The 16,767-nt window shown below is 42.7% G+C and overlaps 1 protein-coding gene across 1 annotated transcript in view; it reads right to left on the minus strand.

Annotated features, from left to right (window-relative positions):
- The window catches only part of SMIM14 (small integral membrane protein 14), a 92,002-nt gene that overhangs the window by 22,785 nt on the left and 52,450 nt on the right, over nt 1-16,767 (minus strand). Inside the window, exon 3 of the mRNA XM_010384533.2 lies at nt 3,047-3,095. Coding sequence (XP_010382835.1) covers nt 3,047-3,095 — 49 coding nt within the window. The remainder of the gene's footprint in view (nt 1-3,046; nt 3,096-16,767) is intronic.

Genomic DNA, 16,767 nt, shown 5'->3' on the forward strand with positions numbered 1-16,767 from the left:
CAAATTCTCCTTTATACACAACTCTGCAGACTTAGTAGCCCAGAGACAGCACCAGAGGAGTATGCAAACAAACCTTACTCCATTAGTTTCCTCCCAAATATTTACTTTCCCCGTTTCTTTCTTTTTTTTTTTTTTTTTGAGACAGAGTCTTGCTCTGTCGCCCAGGCTGGAGTGCAGTGGCCGGATCTCAGCTCACTGCAAGCTCCGCCTCCCGGGTTTACGCCATTCTCCTGCCTCAGCCTCCCGAGTAGCTGGGACTACAGGCGCCCGCCACCTCGCCCGGCTAGTTTTTTGTATTTTTAGTACAGATGGGGTTTCACCGTGTTAGCCAGGATGGTCTCGATCTCCTGACCTCAGTGATCTGCCCGTCTCGGCCTCCCAAAGTGCTGGAATTACAGGCTTGAGCCACCACGCCTGGCCACTTTCCCAGTTTCTTATCCTTCGAAGTCTAAAATCTCTTTCCTATGTTCTGCCCTTTTTCCACAAATGTATTGTTCTTTGTTGAAGATGCTACATAAGCCAGAGTTCTGAGCCACTGCTTTGAGTTACTTTGCACTGAGGTTTCTCCCACGCCACACACATTAAACTTGCTTTTCCCTTGTTCATCTATCTTTTTTGTTGTTGTTGTTGTTGTTTTTGAGAGGGTCTTGCTCCGTCACCCAGGCTGGAGTGCAGTGGTGTGATCTCAGTTTACTGCAACCTGTGCCTCCTGGGTTCAAGTGATTCTGGTGCCTCAGCCTCCAGAGCAGCTGGGACTACAGGCACATGCCACCACGCCCAGCTAATTTTTGTATTTTTAGTAGACACAGGGTTTCCATGTTAGCCAGGCTGGTCTCAAACTCCTGGCCTCAACTGATGTGCCCGCCTCTGCCTCCCAAAATTCTAGGATTATGGGCGTGAGCCACCACGCCCGGCAATCTATCCTTTGTTATAGGGTGTCTCAGCAAAGAACTCTGAGGTTGAAGAAAAAATTATTTGTCCTCCCCAACATATGCACACAAATAATGTTCAAGTATTGTTTATAATAGCAAAAAATATATCAGTAACCTAAGATTCTAGTAAAAGGAAATCATTTAAACACTGGTGCTTCCCCACAATGAATTATTATTTAATCAATAATTTTTTTCTTTTTGAGATGGGATCTCACTTTGTCATCCAGGCTGGAGTGCAGTAGCATGATCATAGCTCACTGCAGCCTCAAACTCCTGGGCTCAAGTGATCCTTCTGCCTCAGTCTCCCAAGTAGCTGGGAGTACAGGAGCATGCCACAATGCCTGGCTCAATAAATAGTAAGACAAATATATGTTGATATTTTATAAGCAGTGAAAAATAACACATACAATGTGATCCCATTTCTGTAAGTTTATATGAAATCTAATTATGCCAGGCTTCACCATCCTGTGAATGTCATACTTTCCTTCTTGCAGTCTTCTGGTACAAGACTGGATTGGTTTAAATACTATTTTACTAGTTCCCCTTAAAGCATCTCTCAAAATATTTCTGAGTTTCTGAGTGGAGAAACTTCTCCACTGCCAAACTCCCTGATATGCATGTTAATGTCAGAGCCAAAGGAATGAACTCCACAGCCACCCAAAGTTTCCACACATGGAAAAGAATGGCCTCCTCCCCTAAGAAGTTCTCAAGTGGCTGAGCATGCTGGCTTACGCCTGTAATCCCAGCACTTTGGGAAGCTGAGGCAGAAGGATCACTTGATCCCAGGAGTTCGAGACTCGTGTGGGCAACATGGGAAGGCCTTGACTCTACAAAAAATTCTGAAAAATTAGCCATGCATGGTGCATCCCTGTAGTCCCACCTACTAGGGAGGCTGAGGTGGGAGGATCACTTGAGCCTGGGAGGTCAAGGCTGCAGTGAGCCATAATCACACCACCATTCTCAGTGTGGGCGACAAAGTAAGACACTGTCTCTTAAAAATAATAATAATAATTCTCAAGCCTGCCAACAGATGCACATAGATGTTAGGAAGAGAGTGAATGGTTTGCGCAAGCAGCTTTGATGCCCCAGTTACACCGGCCCACAGTGCCCTGTTATAGACATATTTACCAAGAAAAAAGACTAGGATATACCCGAATTTGTCAACAGTGGTTATCATTAAGTATTCTGGAAGTTCTTTCTTTTCCTTTCTTCTTTTTTTTTTTTTGAGACAGGGTCTCACTCCGTCACCCAGGTTGGTGTGCAGTGGTGCCATCACAGCTCACTGCAGCCTCAACCTCCCCCAGCTCAGATTATCCTCCCACCTCAGCCTCAGGAGTAGCTGGGGCTGCAGTTGTGCACCTGCCACACCCCACTAATTTTTGTATTTTTTGTAGAGACAGGGTTTCCCCATGTTGCCCAGGATGATCTCTCGAACTCCTGGACTCAAGCGATCCGCCTCAGCTTCCCAAAGTGCCAGGATTACAGGCGTGAGCCACCACACCCAGCCATTTTTTTCCTCATACTTATTTTATAATGTTCTGCAATAAACAGGGTTTTTGAGTCATGAAAAAAAATTTTAAGTTAAAGAATGAAATAGACAAGTAGCAAATACATTACTGAGAACCATTTTTTTTTTTTTTGAGACGGAGTCTCGCTCTGTCGCCCAGGCTGGAGTGCAGTGGCCGGATCTCAGTTCACTGCAAGCTCTGCCTCCCGGGTTTATGCCATTCTCCTGCCTCAGCCTCCCGAGTAGCTGGGACTACAGGCGCCCGCCACCTCGCCCGGCTAGTTTTTTGTATTTTTTAGTAGAGACGGGGTTTCACCATGTTAGCCAGGATGGTCTCGATCTCCTGACCTCGTGATCCACCCGTCTCGGCCTCCCAAAGTGCTGGTATTACAGGCTTGAGCCACCGCGCCTGGCCTGAGAACCATTTTCTTATTAAAGAGCAAACTATGAAAATAATTTCCTTCTTTTGTGTCAGTCTTTTTTTTTTTTTTTTTTGGTAACCACCAGAATAGGCAATATAAGAATACATTCTGACAAATATTCACAGGCATCTGGCCTCTAATTCCACCCCCAATGCCATCCTTCCTCCGGTCTCAGTGGTACTTACATTCCTGAAGACACTCTGTGTCTGTGCAGTAAGACTGGGACTGCCGTAACTACAATGAATAAGAAAGGGAAGTTAGCTATTAGACTTCAACAAAAGTGGACAATAATTATTAGAAAGATCATGTTTTGGCCGGGTGCAGTGGCTCACGCCTGTAATCCCACACTTTGGAGGCTGAGGCGGGTGCATTGTTTGAGCTTAGGCATTCAAGACCAGCCTGGGTAACACAGCAAAACCCCATGTCTACAAAAAATACAAAAATCAGCCAGGTGTGGTGGTGTGTGCCTGTAGTCCCAGCTATTCAGGAGGCTGAGGCAAGAGGATCACCTGAGTGTGGGAGGTGAAGGTTGCAGTGAGCCAAGATGACACTATTGCTCTCCAGCCTGGGTGACAAAGTGAGATCTTGCCTGAAAACAAACAAAAAAAATTCATGTTTTGTTTTGTTTTGTTTCTTGAGACAGGGTCTCACTCTGTTGCCTAGACTGGAGTGCAGTAGTGCAATCCTGGGCTCAGGTGATCCTCCTGCCTCATCCTCCTGAGTAGCTGGCACTACAGGTGTGTACCACCACGCCTGGGTAATGTTTTAAAAATCATTTTGTAGAAATTTTTAAAAAATCATTTTGTAGGGTCTTACTATGTTGACCAGTCTAGTGACGAACCATGTTTTGGTTATTATTATTATTATTATTATTAGAGTTTCACTCTTGTTGCCCAGGCTGGAGGGCAATTGTGCGATCTCAGCTCACTGCAACCTCTGCCTCCCAGGTTCAAGCAATTCTCCTGCCTCAGCCTCCTGAATACCTGGGATTACAGGCACCCACCACCACACCCAGATACTTTTTTTATATATTTAGTAGACATGGGCTTTCACCATGTTGTCCAGGTTGCTCTTGAACTCCTGACCGAAGGTGATCCACTTGCCTCAGCCTCCCAGAGTGCTGGAATTACAGGCGTGAGCCACTACACCTGCGCACCATGTTTTTGTTTTTAATGAATGCTGTCACAGAATGTATCTTCAAAATCATACACAAACACAGAATACTCTGAGGGACTGTCTACATTTTTTTCCTACCCAAAATAATTTTCAAATATACTGTGATCTGTTGCAACTGACCCATTTAAATTAAATAATTTTAAAAAAACCACCCATGACACAAATTCTTGCTGCCAATATATAATTAGGCATCCCAAAGGGAAAGTGCTAAACTGTAGAGAACTAGAAGAGTAAACCTTTGTTAAAGAGATTTTTGTTCTCATTGAAAATTAGAAGCAGATAAAGAAAAAAAAAAAAAAACAGATTCTATTTGTAGAAAATGCATCTTTGAAAGGAAGCATAAAGAATCAGTGGTTGGATAGATAAGAAACCAGTAAAAGGAGTTATGAGTGAAGGTGCAACGGGGCAGTAGAGAAGAGCGACAGAAATAGAAGCTAAATTTTTCAATGTCTACCTTTTTATATAGTTTTAAAATCATGTGATTATCAATTTTAAAAAGAAAGTTAAAAAAAAAAAAAGGCCCATCTATCTGTATTATAAACCATCCTTTTATGAGCATACAACCTATGCCGAGAGCTTTTAGGATGTTTAAAAATGAAAATCTCATAAACCTTAATATAGAGATGAATAAATAGTAAAGAGAATGAGGGGCATGTAACTTTCCAAGTTAGTCTCATTACTAACTACACCCTCTCCATTAGAGTAGTAAGCCACACTTGCAATTGTTTGGGACGGCAACTATGGTGCAGTAGTGCTTAGCTGGTTCAGCATGACTCTGCAGAATGACAGGCCTAAAGTCTGGTTCTGCAACTTTTTTTTTTTTTTCCCTTTTAGAGATGGAGTCTCACTCTGTCGCCCAGGCTGGAGGGCAGTGGCATGACCCCAGCTCACTGCAACCTCCACCTCCTGGGTTCAAGCAATTCTCCTGCTTCAGCCTCCCTACAGGTGCATGCCGCCATGCCCAGCTAATTTTGTATTTTAGTAGAGACAGGGTTTCACCAGTGTTGCCCAGGCTGGTATCGAACTTCTGAGTTCAGGCAATCTGCCTGCCTCGGCCTCCCAAAGTGCTAGGATTACAGGTGCGAGCCACAGCACCTGGCCCTGCAAGTTTCTAAGTTTCAAGACCTTCGGGCAAGTAATTTAACACCTCTAAGCTTCAGTTTCCTCATCTGGTAAAATGGGGATATAATATCACCTATATCTAAGAGTACCAGTGAGAATTAAAATGGGTAACAGATGTGAAATGCAGTAACCACTCAAGAAATGTTAGCTTTTATTACTGTGCCATACAAATTATGACCTCAACTAAACAATTACTGGAATTAACAACTAAACGAATCATTTTGTAAATTATTCGATGTTTGGAGCCAGGCACGGTGCCTGTAATCCTAGCACTTTGGGAAGCTGAGGTAGGAGGATCGCTTGAGCCTAGGAGTTTGAGACCAGCCTGGGCAACATGGCGAAACTCTCATCTCTACAAAATAGAAAAATTAGCCAGGTGGTGGTGGCAGACCTTGTTTCAAAACAAAAACAAAAACAAAAAAACTAGTCTTGTTTGAATAAGAATGAGAAAGCAGATTTTTTTTTTTTTTTTTAAGACAGAGTCTCACTTTGTTACTCAGGCTAGAGATGAGTGGCATAATCACAGCTCAAAATAATCCTCCTGCCTCGGCCTCCCAAGTAGCTGGGACTACAGGTGCCACATTTTTGTACTTTTTGTAGAGATGGGATTTCATCATATTGCCTAGGCTGGTCTTAAACTCCTGAGCTCAAGCGATCTGCCAGCCTTCCCCTGCCAAAGTGCTGGGATTACAGGCATGTGCCACCAAGCCCAGTGAAGAAAATATTTTTTTAAAAATTAATTTTAATGAAATAGAAACAGGGTCTATGTTGCCCAGGCTGGTCTCAAACTCATAAGCTCAAGCAATCCACTCACCTCAGGCCTCCCAAAGTGCTGGGATTACAAACAGAAATTAATGTGGATTTACTTACTGCCTTAATACAATTATCATTACTATGTATTCTTTTCTAGTCTTAAAATATGCAGACTTTCACATAATCGCAACTGTTGCAACAATTTTTAAAAATTATTTATTTTTAGATACAAGGTCTCACTATGTTGCCCAGGCTAGTCTCAAATTCCTGGACTCAAGTGATCCTCCTGCCTCAGCCTCCTAACAGAACACAGGTGTGCACCACTGTGTTGGGCAATTGTAACAAGTATTTCTGGGAACTTGCTATATGCTAAATACTATACTAACAACTTTAATTTATTATCTTATTTGGTCCTCACCATGTTGGTCAGGCCAGTCTCGAACTCCTGACCTTGTGACCCGCCCACATCGGCCTCCCAAAGTGCTGGGATTACAGGTGTGACCCACTGCACCCAGCCTGTCACTCAGTAGTCTTTTTTTTTTTTTTTTTTTTTGAGACGGAGTCTCGCTCTGTTGCCCAGGCTGGAGTGCAGTGGCACATCTTGGCTCACTGCAAGCTCTGCTTCCCAGGTTCACGCCATTCTCCTGCCTCAGCCTCCCGAGTAGCTGGGACTACAGGCGCCCGCCACCACGCCCGGCTAATTTTTTCTATTTTTAGTAGAGACGGGGTTTCACCATGTTAGCCAGGATGGTCTCGATCTCCTGACCTCGTGATCCACCCACCTCGACCTTCCAAAGTGCTGGGATTACAGGCGTAAGCCATCCACGCCCGGCCGTCACTCAGTAGTCTTTAAGATGAACATGACCAGTGTTTTCTTCAGCACTAATCTCTCCTCCTTCCACCAGGAAGAGGAGGAGCCTTCCCTTTGATGCTAAAAAAAGAGTAATGTACAATTTTTCCTGCTATATAAGTAACTATAGAACCAATTACTCACACACAATTGGTAATTAGAGAAATTGTGCCAGTTTAATATGGAAGGTATGTTGGTTCTTAAGTATTTTTCCTAGGTAAATGGAGCTGGAAAAGCAGGAGTCAAATTATGCCTTTCAGTAGAAAAGGATACAGTCTTTAGCTTACTGCTGGGCAGACAGGAGCCTTTTTAGTCTTTTTTTTTTTTTTTTTTTTTTTTCTGAGATGGAGTCTGGCTCTGTGTCCCAGGCTGGGGTACAGTGGTATAATCTTGGCTCACCACAACCTCCGCCTCCTGGATTCAAGTGATTCTCCTGCCTCAGCTTCCCAAGCAGCTGAGATTACAGATGTGCACCATCACGCCCGGCTAATTTTTGTATTTTTAGGAGAGACTGGGTTTCACCATGTTGGCCAGGCTGGTCTTGAACTCATGATCTCAAGTGATCCTCCTTCCTCGGCCTCCCAAAGTGCTGGGATTTAGGGATTTAGGTGTGAGCCACTGTGCTTGGCCTCCTTTCAGTTTTAAACGAAAAATGAGTGCCTGTGTACACATACTCACAAACACAATCAAGAATGAAAGAAATTATCAGGATCCTGGCTAAGAAAAGCAACTTCATCTTAGACCAAGCTATGGTGAGTCTTTGAGACATCTTGCCAAGAGCTGGTGTTGGATCCTTCTCTTCTGTGCTTGACGGCTACATTCCTCATATTCATAAACAGGCTATGCTCTAGGCTCTGAATAATGAAATGCCAACGTATCACAGCCACATTCCTAGTCCAGGACTTAAGGTGTTTGGCAAAGCAAAGTGTGCTGGGATGTATATTCAATGTGTTGAATTCAAACACCTATGACAGGTAAATCATAGTCTTTTAAAGCATTCAGAAACCATGTATCCAGTATCCAGTAAAACAGGAGAATTTTAGTTTTGGGGGGTTTTGTTTGCTTTTTAAGAGACAAGGTCTTCCTCTGGTGCCCAGGCTGGAGTGCAGCAGCACAATCACAGCTCACTGCAGCCTACACTTCCTAGGCTCAAGCAATCCTCCCGCCCCAGGCTCCCAAGTAGCTGGTACCACAGGTATGTGCTACCACACCCAACTTGAGAATCTCACGGTTTTGATGCAACTCTTAAGCAGAGAGGCCTAATTTACAATATATCTCAATTTTCTCTTGACTTACTTGGAGAAAACAGTGGTACTAGTGATGCTGATTTTGTCTAGTCCAAAGGGAAACAATTTGTAAAAACAATAATTAGAGAAAAACCAAAGATAATACCCACCGTGAAGGAAACAGACCTTAAATTTATTGTGAGGATTAAGTGATATAAATAAATATAAATAAAATATTAATGTACATAAAAAACTCAGCTCATGGCCCATAGAATGTTTTCACATCATTGCAATATTATAGCTAATATCATGTGCTTAATTAAGAAAGTGTCTTAACAGAACTCTAGTGCTTCCTAATGAGCAAAATTTATTGTACATCATCCTAGAACTTATCCTTAATCTTCAATTTGGCCTTTCTGCTTAAGAAGGAAAAAAAATCTTAAAGACCTTAGTCTTTAATATTCTGGATTTTAATATTATTTATATTGTGCATTTTTCTCTTTTTTTTTTTTTTTTTTTTTGAGACGGAGTCTCGCTCTGTCTCCCAAGCTGGAGTGCAGTGGCGCGATCTCAGCTCACTGCAAGCTCTGCCTCCCGGGTTCATGCCACTCTCCTGCCTCAGCCTCCCGAGTGGCTGGGACTACAGGCACCCGCCACCTCGCCTGGCTAATTTTTTGTATTTTTAGTAGAGATGGGGTTTCACCGTGTTAGCCAAGATGGTCTCGATCTCCTGACCTCATGATCCGCCCACCTTGGCCTCCCAAAGTGCTGGGATTACAGGTGTGAACCACCTCGCCCGGCCGTGTATTTTTCTCTATACTGTCCAACAAAATGTTTTTTAAATATTTTATGCCTAAAAATTTTATATTCTCCCTCTAAAATTCAAATGTTTAAGTTCCTTCTCTATTAATGAGCAGATATGCCCATTAACAATGGAGTTTTATACAGTTTGTCTCTTCACTTTAACCAGAACCTGAATTCGTATTTTTGTTTTTGTAGACTACTTAATTATCATAACTTCTTATAATCATCAGAATTAAAAGACACACACACAGATTTCCACTGGTTAACTTTAACTCAATAGGTGTCTTTTCTTTTTTTGTTTTTTTCTTTTTCTTTTTTTTTTAGAGACAGGGTCTTGCTCTGTCACCCAGGCTGGACTGCAGTGGTGCAATCTGGGCTCACTGCAACCTTTGTACCCCTGCCCACCCCCTACCCCAGCACCAGGCTCAAGTGATGATCCTCAGCCTCCTGAGCAGCTGGGATCACAGGAGTAGCTGGGATCACAGGAGTAGCTGCGCCAGTAGCTGGTGGCGCACACCACCACGCCTGGCTATGTTTTTGTATTTTTAGTAGAGACAGGTTTCACCATGTGGCCCAGGCTGGTCTTGAACTCCTGAGCTCAAGCAATCCACCCGCCTGGGCCTCCCAAAGTGCTGGGATTACAGGCTGAGCCATGGTGCCCAGCAAATGTCTTTTCTTAAACTATAACCAACACACTGGAAGAAGAGTACCCTCTGAAACCTAAAGGTTATTATCACTTTGCCTATAGTGTCTGTGTTGTCTTGCTTCCCCCATAACTTGTATTTAACTGGATCTTTCCTTTGCAGCAAATAGTTCATAAGAGAAAAAAAGGGGAGGCAGTGGATTCTTTTTGAGTATGAAAGGGTCTTGCCGGGCGCGGCGGCTTATGCCTGTAATCCCAGCACTTTGGGAAGCCGAGGCAGGTGGATCACTTTGAGGTCAGGAGTTCCAGACCAGCCTGACCAACATGGTGAAACCCTGTCTCTACTTAAAAATACAAAATTAGTCGGGTGTGGTGGTGTGCGCCTGTAATCCCAGCTACTCAGAAGGCTGAGGCAGGAGAATCGCTTGAACCCGGGAGGCGGAGGTTGCAGTGAGCCGAGATTGTGCCAATGTACTCCAGCCTGGGCAACAAGAGTAAAACTCCGTTTCAAAAAAAAAAAGGAAAGGGTCTTATAGAAAAAGACCGGCTATATATTCCAGTTGTACTGGTCCACCAGTATGCTAAATTCTACTTCAATATTCATTTAAATGGCATTTGTATTTCACCTTTAATTTTTTATTTTTATTTATTTTTGCAAGGGAGTCTTGCTCTTTTCACCCAGGCCGGATTGCGGTGGCAAGATCTCGGCTCACCACAAACTCCACCTCCCGGGTTCAAGATTCTCGTGCCTCAGCCTCCCAAGTAGCTGAGATTACAGGCGTCCGCCATCACACCCAGCTAATTTTCATATTTTTAGTAGTTCAGGGTTTTGCTATGTTGGCCAGGCTGGTTTTGAACTCCTGATCTCAGATAATCCACCCGCCTCAGCCTCCCAAAGTACTGGGATTACAGGCATGAGCCACCGCATCCAGCCTTTTTGTTTTTTTAAGAGACAGGGTGTCACTCTTGCCCTGGCTGGCGTGCAGTGGCATGATCATGGCTCACTGCAGCCTCGACCTCCCAGGCTTAAGCAATCCCCCCACCTCAGCTTCCTGAGTAGTTGGGACTACAGGCACACACCACTACACCGGGCTAATTTTTTATTTTATTTTATTATTTTTAGAGACAAGGTCTCATTGTGTTGCCCAGGCTGCTCTCAAACTCCTGGGCTCAAGCAATCTTCCCGCCTCAGACTCCCAAAGTGTTAAGATTACAGGTGTGAGCCAACTTACCTGGGCTATTAGTCTAACTGGTTTTAAGTATTCAGATCATCAGCTTCAGGTCATTCATTCCAAATTGGGCTTTGGAAACATAGTCACAAAACGAGGGAGGCTGTATTACAGATCCAAAGATCTAGAAGGAGCCCAACATGGAAAATAAAACAGAAAGCCCCTATAAAAATAACACAAACATGACCTTCTTTCTAATGTCGCTCCCTATTGTTGTAGTTGTTATGGATAAAGCAGTGGACAAAATGGACAAAATCCCACCATCCAATGATAACCATTCCGTTACCATTTTGGTTAATGTGTTCCACATACATGTATACATTTTTCTAACACAGTATATATATGATTGCACATATTTTACAAAATAAGACACTGAGTTATTTTGCTATCTTTCTGCCACACTTACCAATCAGTCACAAACTGATGCCGCCAAATAGCTCAAGCTTATCTTTTAGTGCTGAACACAGTATTTCATTTAATTTCATCATTTCCAAATTTATATATGAAAAACAATGCTGTGTATATGTTCCTATAAATACATTCTTACACACCTGATTAATCTCCTCAGGAAAGAATTACTAGAACACAGGTATGCACACTGTAAGTTTTGATACACATAGCCAAACAACAAGAGGAGAATTTTTTTTTAATGACGAAATACAAATAGAGTAGGTTCAATTCAAGTATTCCTGCATAATCACATCTCTGCAGAAGTCCAGGGTTTCAACTGGGAAACCAGCTAGAACCTAATACTACATCTGATCACATTTTGATTAAGTAACATCTCTATGCGGTACTCCATAATGAAAATAATTTGGACTGGGCACAATGGCTCACTCCTGTAATCCTGGAACTTTGGGAGGCCAAGGCAGGTGGATCAGCTGAGGTCAGGAGTTTGAGACCAGCCTGGCCAACATGGTGAAACCCTGTCTCTACCAAAAATACAAAAATTAGCCAGGCATGGTGGCGTGCATCTGTAATCCCAGTTACTCAGGAGGCTGAGACAGGAGAATTGCTTGAACCCAGGAGGCAGAGTTTGCAGTGAGGCGAGATCTCGCCACTGCACTCCAGCCTGAACAACAAAGAGAGACACTGTCTCAAAAAAAAAAAAAAAAAAAAAAGAGAACAAACGGGCTGGGGGCAGTGGCTCATGCCTGTAATCCCAACACTTTAGGAGGCCTAGGTGGGCAAATTGCTTGAGCCCAGGGGTTCAAGACCAGCCTGGGCAACATAGGGAGACCCTGTCTCTACAAGAAATATAAAAATTAGCTGGGTGTGGTGGCACGTGTCTATAGTCCCAGCTACTTGGGAGGCTGAGGTGGGAGGATGGCTTCAACCCAGGAGGCAGAGGTTGCAGTAAACCAAAGTCATGCAACTGTACTCCAGCCTGGGCAACCAAGCAAGACCTTGTTTAAAAAGAAAAAGAAAAAAGCTTTTTTTTATAAAGACTACAAATAATCAGGTTAAAGGCAAATAAAAATATATTTTGAATGTCTAACACTAATAGGTTCGGTTACTTTGACTAAATGATATGCAGGTTGAGCAACCACTCCAGATTTTCTCATATGCTTTCCCCAGCTCTACAAAGCACATTCTGAATTTGAGTTTACTTTATTGAACCAAAAATGATGCAATTTACTGTCATTAAAGAGATAACAGTATAATGTATAGCCATATCCTATGAAAGTTTATTTCAATTATATATAGAAGCATGTAAGTGCCTAGAAATGTGACTGAAAGGTCCACAAACTTAATGTGACCTCTGGCAAAACAAGTAATAGTGGCCATGAAGTGGGATGGATGAGTGGGGGACAATAGAAAGGGACATGTTTACATTTTGCTCCATATTTCTATATTATCTCAAGCTTTCATGGTCTAGATATACACATATTACTTCTATTATTATTATTATTTAAGACAGAATTTTGCTCTTGTTGCCCAGGCTGGAGTGCAGTGGTGCAATCTTGGCTCACTGCAACTTCCCCCTCCCAGGTTCAAGTGATTCTCCTGCCTCAGCCTCCCAAGTAGCTGGGATTATAGGCATGCAGCACCATGCCCGGCTAATTTTTGTATTTTTAGTAGAGACGGGGTTTCTCCACATTGGTAAGGCTGGTCTCGAACTCCCGACCTCAGGTGATCTGCCCGCCTCAGCCTCCCAAAGTGCTGGGATTATAGGCATGAGCCATCGCGCCTAGCCTACTTCTATTGTTAAACGAAAAGACAGAATTCCAATACTATGACACCTCTAAAAAGGAGCCTGCCTTTGATTTGCTAATATCAAAAGATTAAAGTGAAGATGTATGAAGTGGGGAAAAAAAAAAGTTGCAGAAATGTATTGTCCTACAAGGCTCCAGGTAGCACCAACCCCAAGGCTTTGATGACCAAAAAGCTTTGGGCAGATGCCAGCTGGTGTGCTGATACAGAAGGGATGGTCTACCCCTTTTGAAACCGAAGAGGCAGCCCTGATGATCTCTGAATCACTGTTAAGGTCACTCTTCCCTTTTCATGAAGAATAATGTCCAGATCATTCTTCCCTTGTCTTGAAGAATAATGTACACTTGCAGGCCAATAGCTCTACGGTCTTGTCCTGTAAAATAAAAGAACTCTGACATCTATTCTCCTTCATTCCATCCAGTCTCCTTCCCTTTTAGTTCAATCTGGCAGTTTCCTGCTGGGAGTTGGTGATTTGATTCTGCAATTCTCACCCACACAAATCTTAACAAGCGGTTAGTCTACCATATCTTCAGTGTTCTCTTGTGAACTTTCTTTTTGTTATGTGGACAGGCTGAGAATTTTCCAAATCTTCAAGTTGTGGTTCCTTTTTGCTTAATAATTCCATCTTCAATTGGCTTCCCTCTTTTCAATTTTTACTATAAACCATCAGGAGGAACCAAGTCATTCCTTCAACATTTTGCTTAGAAATCTCCTCAGCTCGGCTGGGCGCGGTGGCTCAAGCCTGTAATCCCAGCACTTTGGGAGGCCGAGACGGGCGGATCACAAGGTCAGGAGATCGAGACCGTCCTGGCTAACACGGTGAAACCTCGTCTCTACTAAAAAATACAAAAAACTAGCCGGGCGAGGTGGCGGGCGCCTGTAGTCCCAGCTACTCGGGAGGCTGAGGCAGGAGAATGGCGTAAACCCGGGAGGCGGAGCCTGCAGTGAGCTGAGATCCGGCCACTGCACTCTAGCCTGGGCGACAGAGCGAGACTCCGTCTCAAAAAAAAAAAAAAAAAGAAATCTCCTCAGCTAAATATCCAATTTCGTCACTCACAAGTTCTACCTCCCACCTAGAAAACACTAGAACACAAACATAATTCAACCGAGTTCTTTGCTGCTGTGTAACAAAGATTGCCTTTTCTCCATTGTCCAGTAACGTTCTTCATTTCTATGACCATATCAGAATGGCCTTTATTTTCTACTAAAATTCTGTACATGATTATTTATGTATTATGTAAGATGGAAGCTTGCTCTACCATTCTCTTCTCTTCTTGCTGAGCCCTCTCCAAAATCACCTTAATGTCCTTATTTCTACCAACAGTCCCTCACAGCAAATATCAGCTTGTTATAGCATGCACTTAAAAACTCTTCCAGCCTATATCCATTACACAGTTGCAAAGTCACTTCCCCATTTTTAGGTATTTGTTATAGTAGCATCCCACTTTTTAGTAACACTTTTTGTCTTAGTTCAGGCTGCAACAACAAATACTATGGGTCAGGTAGCTTACACACATTTATTTCTGACAATTATGAAGGCTGGGAAATCCCAGATCGAAGTTCTAGCTGATTTGGTTCCTGGTACGGGTCCTCTTACAAGCTTGCAGATAGAGGTCTTCTTGCTCCATCCTCACATGGTAGAGAAGAGGATCATCTCTTTTCTGTCTCTTCTAATATGGGCACTAATCCTATCACAAGGCCTCTAACCTCATGAACTCATTACCTTCCAAAGGTCCCACCTCCAAATGCCAGCACGTTGGGGATTAGGGATTCAACATACGAATTTTGGGGGGTAGGTACACAAACATTTAGTCCATAGTATGTATATATACTATGATGCCTTCTATGTAAAACAAAAACATAAACTATATACATACGTGCATGCATATTAAATTTCTAGAAAGAGTTGGGCGCGATGGTTCACACCTGTAATCCCAGCACTTTGGGAGGCCAAGGTGGGTGGATCACAAGGTCAGGAGATCGAGACCATCCTGGCTAACACAGTATAACCCCGTCTCTACTAAAAATACAAAAAAATTAGCCAGGCGTGGTGGCAGGCACCTGTGGTCCCAGCTACTTGGGAAGCTGAGGCAGGAAAATGGCATGAACCTGGGAGGTGGAGCTTGCAGTGAGCCGAGATCTCGCCACTGCACTCCAGCCTAGGTGACAGAGCAAGACTCCATCTCAAAAAAAAAAAAAAAAAAAAAAAAAATTCTAGAAAGATGTATGTGTCTATCTATATTTTCCAAAAACAGCCACAAAAAAACAGACACAATTATTTTAAAGTCAAACACGTTCTTCTAGAATCTTGCCACTCCCCATTGAGAGGTGAAATCTGGCCAGACTCTGTGGCTTATGCCTGTAATCCCAACACTTTGGGAGGTCAAGGCAGGAGGAATGCTTGAGCCCAGGCTATGGTTAAGCCATTGCACTCCATCCTGGGTGACAGCGCAAGACCCTGTCAAAGAAGAAAGAAGAAAGGAGGATGAAGGAAGAAGAAAGGAAGGAGGGAGGAAGGAAGGAGAGAAATCTATTTGCCCTCCTCTTGAACCTGGACAGGCTCATGACTGCTACACCCAAGAATACAGGAAAGGTGTTGTGACTTCTTAGACTAAGTTCTCTCCCTCCCCCATCTCCTCTCAGGAGGGATGCTCTCCCTTGGAACCAAGCCACCATGCTGTGAGGAAGCCAAGCAGTCACATGAAAAGGCCTTATGTAGACATTCTGAGAATACTGGCTAAGGTTCCAGCCACTCATCAGCATCAACTATCAGACAGTGAGTAACCAAGCTTCCAGATATTTCCTGCCCTCAACTTCTATGTCTTCTAGCTAAGAACACAAACAATGATCAGCAGACAAGCTATGTGAATTCCAGACACAGTCTGTCAGCTTAATGAACGAAGTTAGTTCATGAACTTAGTTCTATGGAATTAAGTTTTGGGGAAATTTGTTATACAATAATAATAATGGGAACAATACACAAGAAATCGTTGGCTGAGGGTGGTGACTCATGCCTGTAATCCCAGCACTTTGGGAGGTCAAGAAGGGAAGATAGCCTGAGGCCAGGAGTTTGAGACCAGCCTGGGCAACATAGAGAGACCCCATCTCTATTCTAAACAAATAAATAAAACATAACTTTACATCCTAAATGCACAGTTCAAAATTGGTAAGACCAATTGTATCGCTAACCATAGAAGGCTATGTGCCTTCTATGTCTTCTAGTGCCTGGATATTGATTTAAAAAGATGATTAAGATTTGAAACAAAGTAGTCCACTGAAATTTCCTTATTGACTAAAATAAAACTCGAAAGTTATCACACGATTAAAAAAGCTATCATAGCAACATGAAAAATGCAAAATATTATTAAATTGAGGAAAATATACATATTCCATAGTATCTAAAAACATATTTCTTAAAAAGATCTGGGAAGATACAAACCAATTCATCTGGGAAAGTAGGAAATAAAAGCTAAGTATGGAGAAGGGAGTTCAGCCTTACTTTTAATGTACTGATATTTTTTGAAAGCATATATTCATATATTATTTATATAATTAAATATTTTAAAAATAGAAACAAAAAGAAAAACAAATATTTTACAAAAGTTTTAACATAACTAGCAAAAATACATTTGCTGCATAGAGAAGTCTCTCAAAGAAACTTTCCAGACACAGATATTTTTCTTCCAGGAAAGGTCCAATGGGCCTTAAAGTGACTTACATAAGTACAGTAGACATCACAATTTACAGGGCATTCAGGCCTATAAAAAGGAATCTGACCAAGGGTCTCCCAAATCACATGTTTTTACAGTACTTTAACACAGAAACAAATTTATTTTATTTTTTCTTGAGACAGAGTCTCGCTCTGTCACCCAGGCTGGAGTACAATGGC

This window comes from Rhinopithecus roxellana, chromosome 2, assembly GCF_007565055.1.
Source record: "Rhinopithecus roxellana isolate Shanxi Qingling chromosome 2, ASM756505v1, whole genome shotgun sequence".
In the NCBI taxonomy this organism is placed as follows: Eukaryota; Metazoa; Chordata; class Mammalia; order Primates; family Cercopithecidae; genus Rhinopithecus; species Rhinopithecus roxellana.